This window comes from Wyeomyia smithii, chromosome 3, assembly GCF_029784165.1.
Source record: "Wyeomyia smithii strain HCP4-BCI-WySm-NY-G18 chromosome 3, ASM2978416v1, whole genome shotgun sequence".
NCBI lineage: Eukaryota > Metazoa > Arthropoda > Insecta > Diptera > Culicidae > Wyeomyia > Wyeomyia smithii.
The window spans coordinates 165,253,995-165,271,939 of NC_073696.1; the positions used below are offsets into that span (position 1 = coordinate 165,253,995).

At 41.9% G+C, this 17,945-nt stretch overlaps 1 protein-coding gene across 6 annotated transcripts in view; it reads right to left on the reverse strand.

The window, feature by feature from the left end:
* The window catches only part of LOC129730678 (3-phosphoinositide-dependent protein kinase 1), a 114,090-nt gene that overhangs the window by 78,287 nt on the left and 17,858 nt on the right, over positions 1 to 17,945 (reverse strand). For 3 of the 6 annotated variants that reach the window (XM_055690209.1, XM_055690205.1, XM_055690210.1), the window contains exon 1: positions 10,881 to 10,911. The exons of the other annotated variants lie outside the window; for them this stretch is intronic. In XM_055690209.1, coding sequence (XP_055546184.1) covers positions 10,881 to 10,896 — 16 coding nt within the window. In that variant the 5' untranslated portion in view covers positions 10,897 to 10,911. Of the gene's footprint in view, positions 1 to 10,880; positions 10,912 to 17,945 lie in introns of those variants that run through there. 6 annotated transcript variants of the gene reach the window in all.

The window sequence follows — 17,945 nt, forward strand, 5'->3', positions numbered from 1 at the left end:
ATTCTTATTTTAATTACTAACGGTTCAACTCGCATGCGACCAATTGATATTCCGTATGACCTCACACGGAATGTCGATTGGAAGTTATACGAGGAAATGATTTCAAAAACGGTCGATTCGATTCAACATCATCCACCGCTTGAAGAATACAACCTCCTCGCGGGCTTGATTCTCGACGCCGCGTTGCAAGCCCAAACGAAGAAATACCCTGGCGTAACGATCAAAGAACCGCCTCCCACTCCGTGGTGGGACGAAGAGTGCTCCGATGCCTACACGCAAAGATCCGACGCGTATCTGACCTTCCGGGATACAGACGATGCCGACGACTTTAAACGTTATTCGGAGCTTGATACCAAGTTTAAAAGCTTGACTAAGGCAAAGAAACGCGGATATTGGCGTCGGTTCGTAAACGAGACGTCGAGGGAGACATCAATGAGCACTCTTTGGAACACAGCCCGAAGAATGCGGAATCGCGTAACGGTCAACGAAAGCGAGGAGTCTTCAAGTAGGTGGATATTTGATTTTGCCAGGAAAGTATGTCCGGACTCTGTTCCTGCGCAAAACCTTGTTCGCGATACGTCTCCGGGCCACGACGCGATAGATACACCTTTTACGATGGCAGAATTTTCAGTTGCCCTCCTGTCCTGTAACAATAACGCGCCTGGGTTAGATAGAATCAAATTCAACTTGTTGAAGAATCTACCCGGCAATGCCAAGAGGCGCTTGTTGAACTTGTTTAAGAAGTTCCTGGTGCAAAACATTGTACCGCAGAATTGGAGGCAAGTGAAGGTGAACGCCATCCAAAAACCAGGGAAACCAGCTTCTGATCACAACTCTTATAGGCCGATTGCAATGCTATCCTGTATCCGGAAATTGATGGAAAAAATGATACTCCGTCGTTTAGACCACTGGGTCGAATCAAATGGTCTGCTATCAGATACTCAGTTTGGCTTCCGCCGTGCCAAAGGGACGAATGATTGTCTTGCGTTGCTTTCAACAGATATTCAGCTGGCGTATGGTCGCAAAGAACAAATGGCGTCTGCGTTCTTGGACATTAAGGGGGCTTTTGATTCCGTTTCTATTGACATTCTTTCGGGCAAACTTCACCGACAAGGATTTTCTCCAATTTTAAACAATTTTTTGCACAATTTGTTGTCCGAAAAGCACATGCATTTTACGCATGGTGATTTGGCAACTTTTCGAATTAGCTACATGGGTCTTCCCCAGGGCTCATGTTTAAGCCCCCTTCTTTACAACTTTTATGTAAATGACATCGACGAATGTCTGGCAAATTCATGCACGATAAGACAACTTGCCGACGGCAGCGTGGTCTCTGTTACAGGAGCCAAAGCTGCCAATTTGCAAGGACCATTGCAAGATACCTTGGACAATTTGTCTGCTTGGGCTCTACAGCTAGGTATCGAATTCTTTCCGGAGAAGACTGAGATAGTAGTTTTTTCTAGGAAGCATGAACCTGCTCAGCTCCAAGCACAATTAATGGGTAAAACGATCTCTCAGGTTTTGGTGCATAAGTATCTTGGTGTCTGGTTCGACTCTAAGGGCACCTGGGGTTGCCATGTTAGGTATCTGATGAAGAAAAGTCAGCAAAGAGTAAATTTTCTTCGTACAATAACCGGATCATGGTGGGGAGCCCACCCAGGAGACCTTATAAGGCTTTACCAAACAACGATATTGTCTGTAATTGAGTACGGGTGTTTCTGCTTCCGCTCCGCAGCAAACACACATTTGATCAAACTGGAGCGAATACAATATCGTTGTTTGCGTATCGCCTCAGGTTGCATGCAATCGACCCATACGATGAGTTTGGAGGTCTTAGCCGGAGTTCTACCGTTGAAAAACCGCTTCTGGAGCCTGTCTTCTCGTATTCTTATCAAATGTGAGGTCTTGAACCGTCCTGTGATTGAAAATTTTGAAAGGTTAATCGAACTCAATTCTGAAACCCGTTTTATGACATTGTATTTCAATCACATGTCCCAAAATATTAACCCTTCTTCGAATATTCCAAATCGTGTCAACTTATCAAATACTTCTGATTCTACTGTGTTTTTCGATACATCCATGATAGAAGAAACTCGTGGAATCCCGGATCATTTACGCGTGCAGCAGATCCCTAAAATTTTTTCCAATAAATATCGAAACATCAACTGCAACAATATGAACATATTACATATATTATATATATATTACATACACTGACGGATCACTTCTCGATGGGTCCACTGGCTTCGGTGTCTTCAAAAACAATTTAACCGTCTCCCATAAGCTCGATAATCCTGCTTCTGTTTACGCCGCAGAATTAGCTGCTATTCAGTACACCCTAGGGATTATCGAAAAAATGCCCACGGACCATTATTTCATCTTTACGGACAGTCTCAGTTCTATTGAGGCTCTTCGATCGATGAAAGATGTTAAGCACTCTCCGTATTTCCTGGGGAAAATACGGGAACATCTGAGTGCTTTATCCGAAGAATCGTTTCAGATTACCTTAGCGTGGGTCCCTTCTCACTGCTCGATACCGGGTAATGAGAAAGCGGACTCTTTGGCTAAGGTGGGCGCATCAAACGGTGAAATTTATGAAAGACCAATTGCCTTTAATGAATTTTTCGCATTTGTACGTCAGAATACGATCATCAGTTGGCAAAATTCTTGGACCAGAGGGGAACTGGGAAGGTGGTTACATTCCATTATACCCAAGGTATCGACGAATCCGTGGTTCAAGGGGTTGGATGTAGGTCGAGATTTCATTTGCGTGATGTCTCGGCTTATGTCCAATCACTATAGATTTGATGCGCATCTCCGTCGTATTGGGCTCGGGGAAAGTGGTATCTGTGCCTGTGGTGAAGGTTATCACGACATAGAGCACGTTGTTTGGTCATGCCCTGTACACCGTGACGCCAGGTCTAAATTAATAACTTCCCTCCGGGCCGAGGGTAGAGAACCAGCTGTCCCTGTTCGTGATGTCTTGGCGAGTCGCGACCTACCCTAAATGTCCCTTATATACATTTTCCTGAAATCCATCCATGCCCAAGTCTAGTCCCATTCCTTTCCACCCACATTCAACAAAACGGCAAGAACACGTCGTAGACCTCGATTTTGGAACCAGCAATTGAACCCCACACGAACTCGCCAGGAAAACCCGAGGCCTTTCTTTATATCTTGGCTCAGCGGCACACACCATATGGCAACTTGAACACCAGCGAACAACAACAACGAACCAAAACCAGCAACTAGACCCCGCACAATACCCTCAGAATCCGAGGATTACAAGCCCTTGTCCCAGCTCATGACATCGTGGCTTAGCAGAACAAATCCATACATGCTGCATTTTCATTCGATGATCATCAGACGACCATTCAACAACAAAACACTGATTGAATAATACATGCTAGTTTTAAGATAGATTTAATTTCAGCTCGTAGTCGGCAGCGAGGATAAAAAATTTGCTTATAGATTTTAAGTCATCCTATATAATTGGCGCCGTTAAACATTGAATTTTATTTGTGCCGTGTCAAATAAATGATTTGTGAAGAAAAAAAAAATTGGCTTGCAAAAAACTCAGGGAATGTGCGTTTTTTCTAGCGAACCCGAGTTGACTACTGACCGTCATGACTGCTATTTTGACGAAAATGCAAGGGGAGGTATAGGAGCAACAAATAATGCTGTTGCAGTTGCAGACAACGACGATTCTGGGAACAATCATCCTAATATATTGCACTACGACGACTTCGACGATTTAAGAAGGCATAACAAGTTTGATGGCGGTGTTTTCATGCGTGGAGGTGGTGTTTTGATTGCTGTCTCGTCGTCATACGTCTGCCATCAAATCACTGAATGTGTTCCAGCTAATCTTGAAACGACTTGGGTTAAAATTCTCACTGAATCTAAAAGCGTGTTTATTAGGGCTGTGTATATTCCCCCTGACAAACGTTTCGACTGTAACGTAATGCAAAATGTGCTAGATGTTTCCGAGTCTGTTTCATCTAAAATGAACACGCAAGATTCACTGTTAGTTCTAGGTGACTTCAACCAGCCTGGTCTACTCTGGAAAAACACTTCGAATGGGCTTTTATACGTTGATCCACAAAATTCTGCGTTCACGCCTTCTAGCCGTATGCTGCTTGACGGAATCGCTTTTTTGGGACACCAACAAATAAATGATATTCGCAATCACCAGTCACGCTGTTTGGACCTCGTTTTCGTAAATGAAGTGTGTTTCACAGTGCAAAATTCATGAAGCTCCTGAAACGATGGTTCCACCTGATGTTTTCCACCCCGCTCTCAACGTAGAAGTAACTGCTTGTCGCCCAGTGGAATTTGAAGATGTTCCTGACTTAAACCAGCTTGACTATCGTAGAACGAATATTGACCAATTACGAAATCTTCTATCGCAAATTGACTGGAGCATTCTTGAAACTTTCACTGATGTAAATGATGCAGTTAACTATTACGATCAAAAGTTGAATGATTGTCTCATGATTGCTGTACCTTTACGTAAAGTCTCTAGGAAGCCACCTTGGTCTAATGCAAAGCTCCGACGCCTAAAAATCATTCGAGCTAAAGCCCTTCGAAAATATACCCGTCAACGTGAACCGAACACCAAACGCAGTTTTGCTGTTGCTAGTAATAAATATCGTCATTACAAAAGGCATCTGTATATGCGCTATATTCTTCACACTCAGCAAAATTTGAGGAGAAATCCCAAACATTTTTGGAAATTCGTTAACTCCAAACGGAAAGAGAATGGTTTACCCTTAACTATATCTCTCAACGACGTGTGTGCCGTTTCGCCAAATGACAAGTGCAACTTATTTGCAAAACACTTTGCTAGCGTATTTAGTAGCGAAACAGTCACTGCTCAACAAAGAGAACAAGCCTTGAGGGATGTGCCGTATTCAGTTTTAAACATGGATATTTTTGATGTGAGCGAGCAGTCAGTGATACGCGCCACTGAGAGTATAAAATCATCTTTTTCGCCTGGACCGGGGATAATTCCTGCAGCTCTGATGAAACAATGCTCCGATATCCTAGCAGCTCCACTAACTTGGCTGTTCAATGCTTCCCTACAACATCAATGCTTTCCCGTTGCTTGGAAGAAATCATCCATGTGTCCAGTCTTTAAAAGAGGAGATAAGTGTAACGTTGCAAACTATAGGGGAATTACTTCCTTGCGCGCAGAATCTAAAGTGTTCGAGACTATTATTAACAACACACTCGTCGCTGCGTGTCGCAGTTATATATGCAAAGAACAACATGGATTTTTTCGAGGTCGCTCGGTGGAAACCAATCTCGTGAAATTCGTATCGCTTTGTATTAAGAATATTGGCTCCAAATCTCAAGTTGATACAGTGTATACTGACTTGAAAGCCGCGTTTGACACGGTCAATCATTCCATTCTCTTATCCAAGTTAGAGAAACTTGGCTGTACTGTGCGCTTCTGTAAATGGATGGAATCATATCTTGTGCATAGAGAATTGTTTGTACGCATTGGAAACTGTAATTCTGCCATGTTTTCAAATTGTTCAGGAGTACCGCAGGGCAGTAATCTTGGACCACTGTTATTTTCAATTTTTATTAACGATGCGGCACTGCTGCTCAATTCCGGAGGAAAAATGTTTTTTGCTGACGACTTGAAAATATTCTCAGTTGTCAGGTGCCATGAGGACTGCAAGGAGTTGCAAAACTTATTAAACCTGTTCAGTGACTGGTGCTCTCGAAACAGCTTGTTATTGAGTATTGAGAAATGCTATGTTATTAGCTACCATCGTACTAGAAATGCTGTGCCCTACGATTACGAGATGGCTGGTATAAAACTGAAAAGAGTAGAACAAGTGAAAGATCTTGGTGTGATACTGGATGAAAAACTCTCGTTCAAACCCCAAATCACTGCTACTATCGACAAAGCAAATCGTCAGCTCGGTTTTATTTTTAAATTCGCTCGTGAATTTACAGACCCGCTCTGCTTTAAAACGCTGTACTGTGCACTTGTTCGTTCAACGTTGGAATTCGCCAGTATTGTTTGGTGGCCATATCAAGCAGTTTGGATAAACAGACTAGAAAGTGTCCAACGCAAATTCGTTCGGTATGCTTTGCGGAATCTTGCTTGGAATGATCCACTGAACTTGCCTCCTTACGAAGACCGCTGCCGCCTGTTAGGCATAAAAACTCTGGATCAACGCCGTCGAGTGTTACAAGCCGTATTTGTGTGCAAGTTGGTAACTGCTGTATTTGATGCTCCTGACCTTTTAGAAGAAATCGGGTTCTATGCACCATCCAGAACGCTACGACCCAGAGCCATGCTACAGGTGGGATTCCATTCAACACAGTACGCTGCTAACTCTCCAATCACATCTATGATTCGCCAATTCAACGAGTTCAGCGAATTGTTCAATTTTAATGAATCTTCATTCGTGTATCGCCGTAGATTTTTTTCCAATAGTTTGTTTTAATCATTCTGATGTATTGTTATTTTTTAGTTTTTATTATATGTTGTATACTAAAAGATGGTGAGGTTTTTGTGCACATTTGGGGAAGGTCCTTGCAACCACCTCAAGTGAGCTTTTCCTAACCCAGCATTCATGGAGACCGATGTCGGTCTGATGATAAATAAATAAATGATAAATAAATAAATAAATAACCAAGAATCACCGAGGAATATCACGGTGCAAGCACCACCTGAAGAAGCCGAAATCCGCCTACAAGCAACCAACATTTGAAAGAATTGTTGCGATCGCTGGAATGCAATCGTTTACGATTCTTTCGTGAAGCACTCGCTATATGTTGCTCGCTCCGCATGTAGCAGGCAACACTGAAAAAAATCATCAAAGAAAGCCACCATATATTTTTTTGCTCTAAGTTGTCTCTTTTTTTTTACACAACATTTATTTGACACGACACAATACAAATTAATGTTTTACGGAGCCAATTAGGTCTAATGACTTATGGTCTAAAATATCTTATAAGCTAAAGGCAAATTTTTTATCCTCGCTGCCGACTACGAGCTGAAACTAAATCTATTACTAACACTAACATGTTTTTTTATCCGAGATTCGTTTCGCTGTTAAATGGGCACCTTGATGCTCTTCAAATAGCTATAAACAAGTAGCATGTATGGCAAGTTTCGCTGAGCGAGGATATCACGAACTGGCACATAGATACAGCCCTCGGGCCCTGAGGGTATCCAAAAGTAGAGATCTGGCGCCGCGGAATTCCACACACCCAAACCACGTGTTCAATGTCTTGATACCCCGATCCACCAACGCAATGATTACAGATGCAGGAGATGTGCATCTAACCCGTAGTGGTTGGACATAATCTAAGTTGTCTCGCATACGTGAGAATGTGAAATTTTCAATAGCGATTGTTTGCTGTGATTGAAAGCTTATGAATAGCACGTTCAGAAATGATACCCAAATGATTGTTATGCGATACGATGTTTTCCATCCTTGTCGGTGACATGTTATTTCCCGCTTCAATTGATCATCAAAATGGTTATAAATAGTGACAAAATGAAAGAAAAAGTGACTAGTCAAACTGCCTCGAAAATAGAGACTTTTTAGGGACCAGCCTCGAAATAGTGACCAAGTCACTAAAAAGTGACTTGCTACCAGCCCTGCATCGTTGTCCAGACGGTTGTCATCATTGCGCCCGAGTACTCGACAACAACGGTCGTGTTTGGTGATCGTCTCGTTATAAACTCGCTTGTGTATGAGAGTAATCGAAATAACGGCATTATTTACCCGAACCCGGCTTATAAGAGTGCTGTGCTGTGTGAAGATAATCCGCACTGAAGGCCATCCTGCTGTGGCTGTGTCGCTGTCCGCTTCTGAACCAAACGACACGGTAATCGTGCTGCTGCAGATAACTAATGAACTCTACTTTAGGCCCAAAGCAGGACCAAAATCAAAATCGCTGAACATTTTTCAAATCTCCAAAGACCTGACGTCACGTTACAAGGTTGTGACGAAAAATTTCAAGCCAGGCTGAACAAGCTTTGTGTCGAGGTCAATGATCTGAAACAGGCCAACGACATAGCTTGCTCTGAGCTCTTTACACGTGAGTATCGCGTGTATGTACCCGAGCGAAGCTTGGAGAAGGAGTCATAACATATTCGAGTCCAGCTGTCGAGTGTATTTTGAAAGCAGGTATCGTCTGCTTAAAAAATACTGTGTTTCACGATGTACAGATTTGAACTGCAAGCAATTGCAGCCCGTGTCACTCATCAGCGATACAAAAATGTACACTCCATCAAACTCGTTTCGTGTTACGTTTGCCGAATCTGCACTTCCTAGCCACGTCTCGACCCATCGGGTTCGTCTCCCTATACGGCAATATATGCCCGCGCAATGAATGCCTGGATTGCAAGCAGTTGGGCCCCACCGCAGCATATCGCTGCAATAAGGCACGTTGCGGCGAGTGTGGGGGGGAACCATGCTAAGGATTCATGCAGAAGAAACACTAAAAAATGTATTCACTGTGGGGAAAATCTTAAAGAGCATTCAAACCGTTTTTACGCTGACATGCTTGAAAAGACCGCTACCACTTCTCAGGAACTACCAGCACTTCTAGGAACATCAAAACCTCAGTTGTTCCTTTTGCACATGTAGTTGAAAGAACAATTGCTAGATTGGTGAATTTTCTGACATTGTGGACTGTAGTTTTGAAACTTTCAATATACCTGAGCGAATTAAAAAGTTTCTTACAGTATTCCTTCCAACAGTAAATTCATTTAAAGGTTCAATTAATAAAAACAAATACGATGCATTGTCCCTTTGTGAAACTTGGCTCACAAAAGTATCCACACAGTTGCTGTCGGTACCCATATTCTTCAGATACTGGGAAGAAGTATCTATACAACCACCGATCTTATTAAAGGAGAACACAGACACCACCAAGTTACCAGAAGAAGGAGACATCTAAGAATAATACGTAATCGAATAACAATCAACGAAAGCGAAGAGTCTTCGATTTGATGGTTATTTGATTTTGCCAAAAAGGATGTCCGGACTCTGTTCCGGGGTAAAACATTGTTCGCGATGGGTCTCTAGGCCACGACGCGATAATATCACCTTTTTCGATGGCACAATTTTCAATTGCCCTCCTGTCCTGTAACAATAAGGTGGGATACTCAATTTGGTTTCCACCGAGCTAAAGGAACAGATATCCAAGAAAGAATTTCCAAGAACGCAAACACTATTTGTTCTTTGCGAGCAAACGCCAGTTGAACTGGCCAGGGTTCTCCCGTCAAAAGACCGCTTCTGTAACCTGTCATCTCGTATTCTTATCAAATACGAGGTTTTGAACCATCTGGTGATCGAAAATTGTGAAGGATTAGTCGAATTTAATTTTTAAAGCCGTTTCTTGACCTTGTATTTTGATAACATGTTTGGGACATGGGACCAGGGCTCTACATTTTCGAAACGAAACAATGAAACTGATATACTCGCGCTGTCATTTCGATTCGAACAGTTTCATTTTCCCTTGATTCCTTTCGGTTACTATCAACGAATCACTTCTTTCTCTCTTTCCCTCTTTCTTCTTTCTATTTCAATCGACGGAGAGAGTGACGGAGGGAGAGACTCTCTCCTTTCCTTCAGCGTCTCAATTGAAATAAGCACTGTATCGCGTCGTTTGATGGTAGTTTTCTAATATCGCAGGCCGTAGTTAGAACGACAATGGCATCCAATTAGGGTGGTCGGTATTACCGACTTTTCGAGAAACCGGTATTTCGGTATTTATAAAAATAAAAACCGATAAAACCGGTAAAAAACCGGTATTTTTATTTTTTTCGGATGAATACAAACCAGGGGCGACTCGTGGTCTTTGAACCTACTTGTTCAACTACAAAATTCTGAAAATTATAGTTTGAGGAAGTAATGACTATCATGTTCGCGGAATAAACGCACGTCATTCTCTCTGTACTATTTAAAAATAAAACTGAAAAACAATGTGTCGCTGTATAATTGTTTTTGAATTTATGAGAACCTATTCTTCCTTACGATTCTGATGTCTTTTTAAGATTTGGGCCACTGCGACCATTGCTGTGATCTCTTGTGGTATACGATCCACATACACCACTGGATAAATTTAACAGTGTTTGAAAAACTTCAATGATTGGATCCAGTGATATGATTAGGAAGAACATAAGTTCTAAACTCATATTAACAAAAAACATGCAAATTTTTAATTCAATTTTCTTTCACATCGCATAACTAGTTTTAAATTATTGAATAACTTTAAAACTTTTAGAGAAACAATATTTGAAACTGTTTTTTTTTTTGTTCACACAACATTTATTTGACACGGCACAATACAAATTAATGTTTTACGGAGCCAATTAAATCTAATGCCTTATGGTCTAGAGTATCTTATAATCTAAAGGCAAATAATATTTGAAACTGTTGAGCAGAGTGAATGAATGAAGAAGAAAATTGAATGATGATCAGACAAGAATTTACATTTTACGAATCCGAAGGAATCGAAGATAGATACTTCTCTATTGTGTTCGATGCTCTTTAGGCAGTTCGTCCAAATTCAGTTGAACCAGTTGAACCTGAGTTTCTCAGCTAGAATTATTGCTAATAAAATCCGCTGCGGTTTGGGCGACGAAGCTTTGACCATGCTGCAGCTATTTAAATTTCACTTTTTCAAAATAAGGAGCAGTAATTTTTAGGGTGAAATTCTCTATGATTGATGATTTCATCCTATAAACACTTTGTATCAGAAGCAATTTGTCTATAACTTGGTGTAACCTGTGGCATACGGAGACGCCAAACAAAAAATAAATTTTTAATCCAAATTTATATTTATTTATCATTTTTTTAGTTTTACTTTTAAATAGCACAAAACGAATAATGACTTACGTTTTTTCGTGGACATGGTTGTGATTACTGTCCCAAACTATGATTTTCAGAATTTTAGGCTGAGCTGGTAGGTTCAAACCCCACGAGTTGTCTCTGTATGTATGAGTGTGTAAAGAGATTAGCTGTGCTATTAGAAAATAAAAGTTCTGTTTGATTGATATGAAGTTTTTTGACATATTATCAATACACGCAAACTCATCATCTAATTTCAAGCAGAACAAACAAAAAGGAAGCATAAAATTGATGAATAGGTGAGAAAAAATTAATTTTCAATGTTGCTTCTGTTTAAATGTATTCATTATATACACCGTCATGTGATTTGTAAAGCCTACCTAAGTACTCGGTGACAAAAAAGTCCGGTCACACTTTTTTGGGGTCGCCTGTAGCCTACACGTTGCATCTCTTCGGTGCCATCTATATGTCAAATGAAAGGGTTAACTTTGCTGCCCAAAGTGGCAGAGTTTCGTTTCTGTGCAGTTTGTTTACATTGAGTTGTGAGCCATGGCAGAATTAAGAGCAGCCGTTATCGCTAAATATGTGAAATGGTACAAACCCGGACACATATTCAAACACCTAAAACCGCTCGGAATCAACCGGAAATTCGTGTACCGGACCATAAATCGGTGCCTAGAGACCATAGACACCGAGGACAAGGCACGATCTGGACTACCCAGGCCTGTGAGAACTCCAAGGCTGAAAAAGATTATACGAGACCGGATTCGCCGAAATCCCGCCCAATCGGCACGGAAGCTGGCCAGGAACCTTAAAATGAACCGAGAATCAATCCGCCTACTTCTGCGCAAAGATTTGAAACTTACACCGTACAAAAAACAGGTGGTTCATGGGGTTACCAAAGTTACAAAGGACAAGAGTTACCAACGGTCGCAGGAGTTGCTCGGTTGGCGCGCAGATGACGAGATTGTTTTTTCGGACGAGAAGCTGTTCGTTTTGGAGCAAACAGTCAATCGCCAAAATGATCGAGTTTGAGAACGTTTCCCGGTTCCAAAATAAGACGTCAGTGATGGTTTGGGGAGCCATTTGCAAGAGAGGTAAACTGCCTCTTATTTTTATCGATAAAGGGGTCAAAATCAACGCAGCGTACTACCTGGACACAGTTTTGAATAAAAATGTTCTGCCTCAAGCTGAACTATTGTTTGAAGACGATTACTACCGCTTCCAGCAAGATGGCGCCCCATCCCACACCGCAAAGGTTGTTCAGGCGTGGTGTGAGGAAAACTTAACCGATTTCATTTCGAAGAATGAATGGCCTCCGTCGTCTCCGGATCTGAAACCACTGGATTATTTCGTGTGGGGATACATGATGTCGAAGCTGAACGACTATAAAATAACAAATTTGGAGCAATTCAAGCGAGTTATCACGAAAATCTCGGACGAGATGCCGATGGAGCACGTGCGCGCCGCTTGCGACGACTTTTCGAGACGTCTGAAGCTGGTTCGATCAGAGAAAGGTGGTGTAATTTCGAGATATCTTCTGTGGAGTATCTTTATGAGTTACTGAATAAAGCTATAAAAGCCAGATTCAGATTTTCTTCTTATTCTTTGAAATATTGAGATTTTCCTGTGCGACCGGACTTTTTTTGTCACCCTGTAGGTAGCATTAATTAGCTTTACAATGATTTATGAATATTGTGACATTTTTTTTTTTTGGATTTTAAGAAAAATACCGAAAGTACCGGTTTTTTCGCCTCTTCAATACCGGTATTTCGGTATTGAAAAAAATATCGGTTTTACCGGTTTTTGTTTTACCGGTAAACCACCCTACATCCAAGAAATACGTTACGCAAGTTCCGATCAATATTTTCTTCCTCTTTCCTATATATATACTGTATGGAAGCCTTCTGTCTCCGTCAGCGCTCATTGCCATTTTCAATTGAGATTCGTCATGTGAGAGTGATGGTGCTAATCTCCGCTTTCAATTGGAAAGCGTTTGTATCAATTCCAAGCCCTTTAGTTGTCAGAGTCACAGCAAGAGCTTTCGACTGTGTGTCATGTGACTCACGAAGTGCTCGAAAATGATACATAAGCTTTTCAATTGAAAGCGACAGGTTAAAGCGTCACTATAACCTGATAATTGTCAATTGAAAATGACTTTGTCAGGCTCTGTATGGGATTAATCCCAATTAATTGATAAAATTAATTATATTCTAAATTGACGCATTACAGAATTGGAAGGTTTTTTTTATCAAAACTCGAGAAATCGCGGAAAACTTTTATGAATAATGTGTTGTGTAGTGAATTTTTCCCCATTATTGTTTTTAGTTACAAACCTCATGGACCAACAAACGTCATGGACCAGAGTTGATCTGCGATAACGCACACATATATGTAGTTTGACAGTAGTGAATCCCCTCTGGCGAAAACGAATTCGAAAATACTTGTTACTTTATATTAACACTGCTGCGGGATTGTGTAGCAAAGGAACCGCGGAGCCAAAATATGTCACCGTTTCGTCTTTGTGTTCGTTTGCTACTTTTGGTTGTAACAAGGCGTCGTATACAAGGGATGGAGGACAGACCCATGTCATGGCAACTGTTTCCTGAAGCCGCCGCTGACGATGATGGCGCTAGTGTTGAAAATATTGTCTTAAGATTCGTTCATTGTGCCGCATCAGTAACACATGTTTTTTTTTGAGTGCTTCTAATTATATTGAATGTAGGGTTATCCGGAACGTGTTAGAACATGTTTGAACGTGACCCTTTATGTCCTGCACAAAATCCATAAAACTTTCGAAACGAAACAAACGTTCTTGGGGCTTCGCATTTCTACATACCACTTGCACCAACAGTTGATCTCGCATGAACGGAACTTATCAGACTGTTTCGCAAGGGGATGGCAGCCCTATCTAAACTCTACACGTTTGACAGTAGACAACATCATGGGCGCAACTACGGGGGGGCTAGGGGGGCTTCAGCCCCCTCTAGAAAATTTTGATCAATTCTCAAACCTTGCTCTCTTACTTACCTTACCAATAAGACGAGAGCTGTAGTGGCTCGTGCTGTTTCAAGAAATCTCCAGGTGGTTTCGCGGATGTCCTTTAGAGTTTCCGTTTCCTGCTCTATGTTGGGTCGTCCCTCGTGAGGGCAGTAGACATTGAGGATGGTGTAGTTGTAGAACTGGCCTTTTATTCTCAACAAACACAACCTGTCGCTGAACGCCTGCCACTTGATCGCACGACTCTGCATCCTGCCCAGAACTATAAAGCCGGTATCCAGCTCATTTGTTGTACCGCCGCTCTGGTAGTACTGTGCCCTGCGGCCACAAATCCGCCTACCTTCTCTCCTTTTTGGCAAAGCTCATGGAGCGCAACGATGTCGAACTGGTGGGGTTCTAGCTGATCCAGCAGAATCCGGTCGGCACCCGAGTGTTGGGCGATCTACTGTTACATGTACCGAGCTTCTAATCGTCATACTTATTCCGTCGGCTAGGTTATTGCCAGTTATTCCGGTTCGTTTTCAATTCTTGATTGTTCGTAGTATGTTTATTTTAGCATGCTGCTTTACTAGGGCTGCGATGCCTAGTCTCGCGACGGGGCTGCCGTCTCATTGTTGTCCAGAAATGAAAAAAGGTGGTCAAAAGTCATTTTATCATAAACGTTACATTTTAGAGCAATACTGTTTTGCCGTTAAAATTCATATTTTATACCACTATACCTTTGAAATTCGCTCTGAATTTTTAAAACAACGTCAGACCTTTGTTTTTTATATGTTACAGCAGACTTTATTTTATGACAATTAGGTTTCTATCAATTTTTCTTGCCAAAAAATTTACTTTTGACAAGTAATTTTCGATTTTCTGCCGTTTTCCAGAACATCCCACGGCAAGATTACCACCAATTGAATTGTCCATGTGTTCTGCACACAAGGCAGTTTAAATTTCTTGCAAAAATTTGCAGAAACTTATAAAATCATGGAACAAAACAACTTTAACGTAAGTTAATTTATGTCATGTTGATCAATAGCGGATATTTGCTGGAAAAAAACATAGCAAGCCTTACATTTTTACGTTTTGATGCATCTTTTGAAGTATAATCGGACATGTTGTTTGAAAATTTCAGTGAGAATATCAGAGGTATAGTGGTATAAAATATGAATTTGAACGGCAAAAACTTTTTTTTTAAACTTCATTCAAAATAATCAGATAGCTCAGTAAGATTGACAAATATTTACCTAGTGTCTTCAGCAAAGTTACTTGTCATGTTATTTTGGAAAACTTTGCCAAAAACGGCGATGAAAAATATTGATTTTTAGAGAAAATATTCTTCTTATCTCACTTGTAGGGGGATTCATCACGGATTTGTTAATGTCCAAAGAAGGGTCTTTTTTACTCTAAAACTTTCCCGAAGACAGTATTGCCCTAAAATGTAACGTTTACGAGAAAATGACTTTTGACCACCTTTTTTCATTTCTGGACCACAGTACGTCTTGGGTATAGCTGACGAGACACCGCATTTCATAGTTCAGCCGTCCGCTTCGGATCAGTCGCTGTTCGAGCCGCCCCTATCCTGGGAAACAGACGATCAGACAAGCTGCTCTCCAAGGAGAACAACTACATCTTCCTGTCAGCATACGACCAAGTTTCCACCGGTTCCCCAAGCTTTCCTTGAAGGCTCGTATTCCAGTCGGTTCCACGTGAAGGTAGGGAGATGGCATTATGTCTTGGACCACACTGGGGTCTATTATATGCCAACTAGTACGGGTTTACTGCTGGTACGCACTACCCAGCCGTTTACCAAACCTAGCTCTCCTTAATATCGATAATTGGTGAAGGAGATTATCGTTGACGCTGTGGTAAAGATATTCAACAGATCTTCGGAGAATTATTCCCGATTGAAGTAATTTTTTCTACTGCTACGACATTACTTTATGCGTTTTTAAACAAGCGCATTGTAACTCTTTTTTCCCATTCCGCGTCGAACACTCGACAGAAACGGACGTGCAAAGTGGTCGTTCTATTACAATCCGGTCCGTGTGTACGAATAGCCAAACAAAAGAGTGTATTATTCGCGCTAAAAGCCAACTAGATTGTGAGTTGTGTCGCTACGTTCTGTACTCGGCTCGCAACTTTGGCTGTATTGGTGCAAAATACCAGCTGCAGTTTTGATCTGTGCACAGTGAATAGATCTTTCTAATTCAAGGCCATCAGTTTACAGTCGAGTCGCTGTGCTGAGTGATCTCACACCCGGCTCACTGCTGGTGGCTGTATTGGTGCTGCTGTACTGGTGCTGCTGGTTACTTTGGGTGCAGCTTCGAACGATCGGACAACCACTGCTGGAAGGAAGAAGTAAATAGGTACGTGTTCTTGTCGGCGCTAGTGCGCTACATTTAGCGCGATGGATATAGATTCCTCGCCTCCCGTGCCACCATCCCCGAACCCCCCTGACCCTGACCCTTCTGTTACCCCCTCCCCTGTTCATTCTCCAGTCCCCCCTCGCCCCAGGCTTTACCCGGACGGATCTCAACAGGGCAGCTATACTGTTTATTTTCGTCCAAAGGCAGGAGTGAATTCAAAGCGATTAAACATACTGCAAATTTCTAAAGACCTGACGAAGGGGTACAAGGCCGTGACCGAAATTTCCAAGGTCCGACCTAACAGGCTCCGTGTCGTGGTCAGTGATCTGGCACAGGCCAATGCTATCGCTTGCTCTGAGCTCTTCACACGCGAGTATCGCGTTTACATACCCGCACGAGACGTGGAGATCGACGGTGTCATAACCGATTCGAGTCTGTCCGTCGAGTGTATCCTAAAAAGCGCAACCGGTTGCTTCAAAAATACCGAAACACAGGCGAAGATTTTGGATTGTAAGCAATTGCGGTCCATGTCTCTCGTCAGCGGTAAAAAAGTTTACACTCCGTCAGACTCGTTTCGCGTTACGTTTGCCGGATCTGCACTCCCTAGCCACGTCTCGATCGACCGGGTTCGTCTGCCTGTGCGATTGTATGTACCCCGTGTTATGAATTGCACCAATTGCAAGCAGTTAGGCCACACAGCCGCCTAGTGCTGCAATAAGGCACGATGTAGCAAGTGTGGGGAGACTCATGCGGAAGATTCTTGCAGTGTTAATGCTGAAAAATGTACTCACTGTGGGGAAAATCAGCATGAGCTCTCCACATGCCCGGTGTACATGCAGCGCAGAGATAAAATCAAGCGGTCACTTAAGGAGCGTTCAAAGCGTTCTTATGCTGAGATGCTGAAGAAGACCGTGACCACTTATACCATAACATCGAACCCCTTTGAGCTGTTGTCCTCTAATGAAACCGATTCTGACGATTCATCAGCGGGAACATCTTATGCCAATCCTGGGGAGTCTAGGAAGAGGAAAAATGTTTCTTCTCCTAAACTTCCCCGTAAAGGTCCTAAGATTTCCCAAAGTGTAATGAAAAGTACGAACAAACCAAACAGTGCAGCGGAAAAACCGAAGCAAACTCCTCCTGGGCTTGCAAATTTAAAGTCCCAGAAGGAGTTCCCAGCACTGCCAGGAACATCTAAAACCCCAGTTGTTCCTTTTGCACAACCAGTTGATGAAACAAACTCTGGATTAGTGAAATTTTCTGACATTGTGGACTGGATTTTTGAAAATTTCAATGTACCCGATCCAATTAAAATTTTTCTTACAGCATTCCTCCCAACAGTTAGATCATTTTTGAAGCAGTTGACTGCCCAATGGCCCCTCCTTGCAGCGATTGTATCCTTCGATGCCTAATTCAACTGCGTATATGAAGGATTCTATCTCTGTCTTACAGTGGAATTGTAGAAGTATTTTACCAAAAATTGATTCGTTTAAAGTTTTGATAAATAAAAACAAATGCGATGCATTTTCCCTTTGTGAAACTTGGCTTACTTCAAATATTGATCTCAACTTCCATGATTTTAATATTATTCGCCTTGATCGAGACACCCCATATGGAGGAGTACTTTTAGGGATTAAAAAGTGCTATTCTTTCTATCGTATTAACCTCCCCTCGATTCCAGGCATCGAAGTTGTCGCATGTCAAATGACAATACAAGGTAAAGAGCTTTGTATTGCCTCAATATATATTCCTCCCA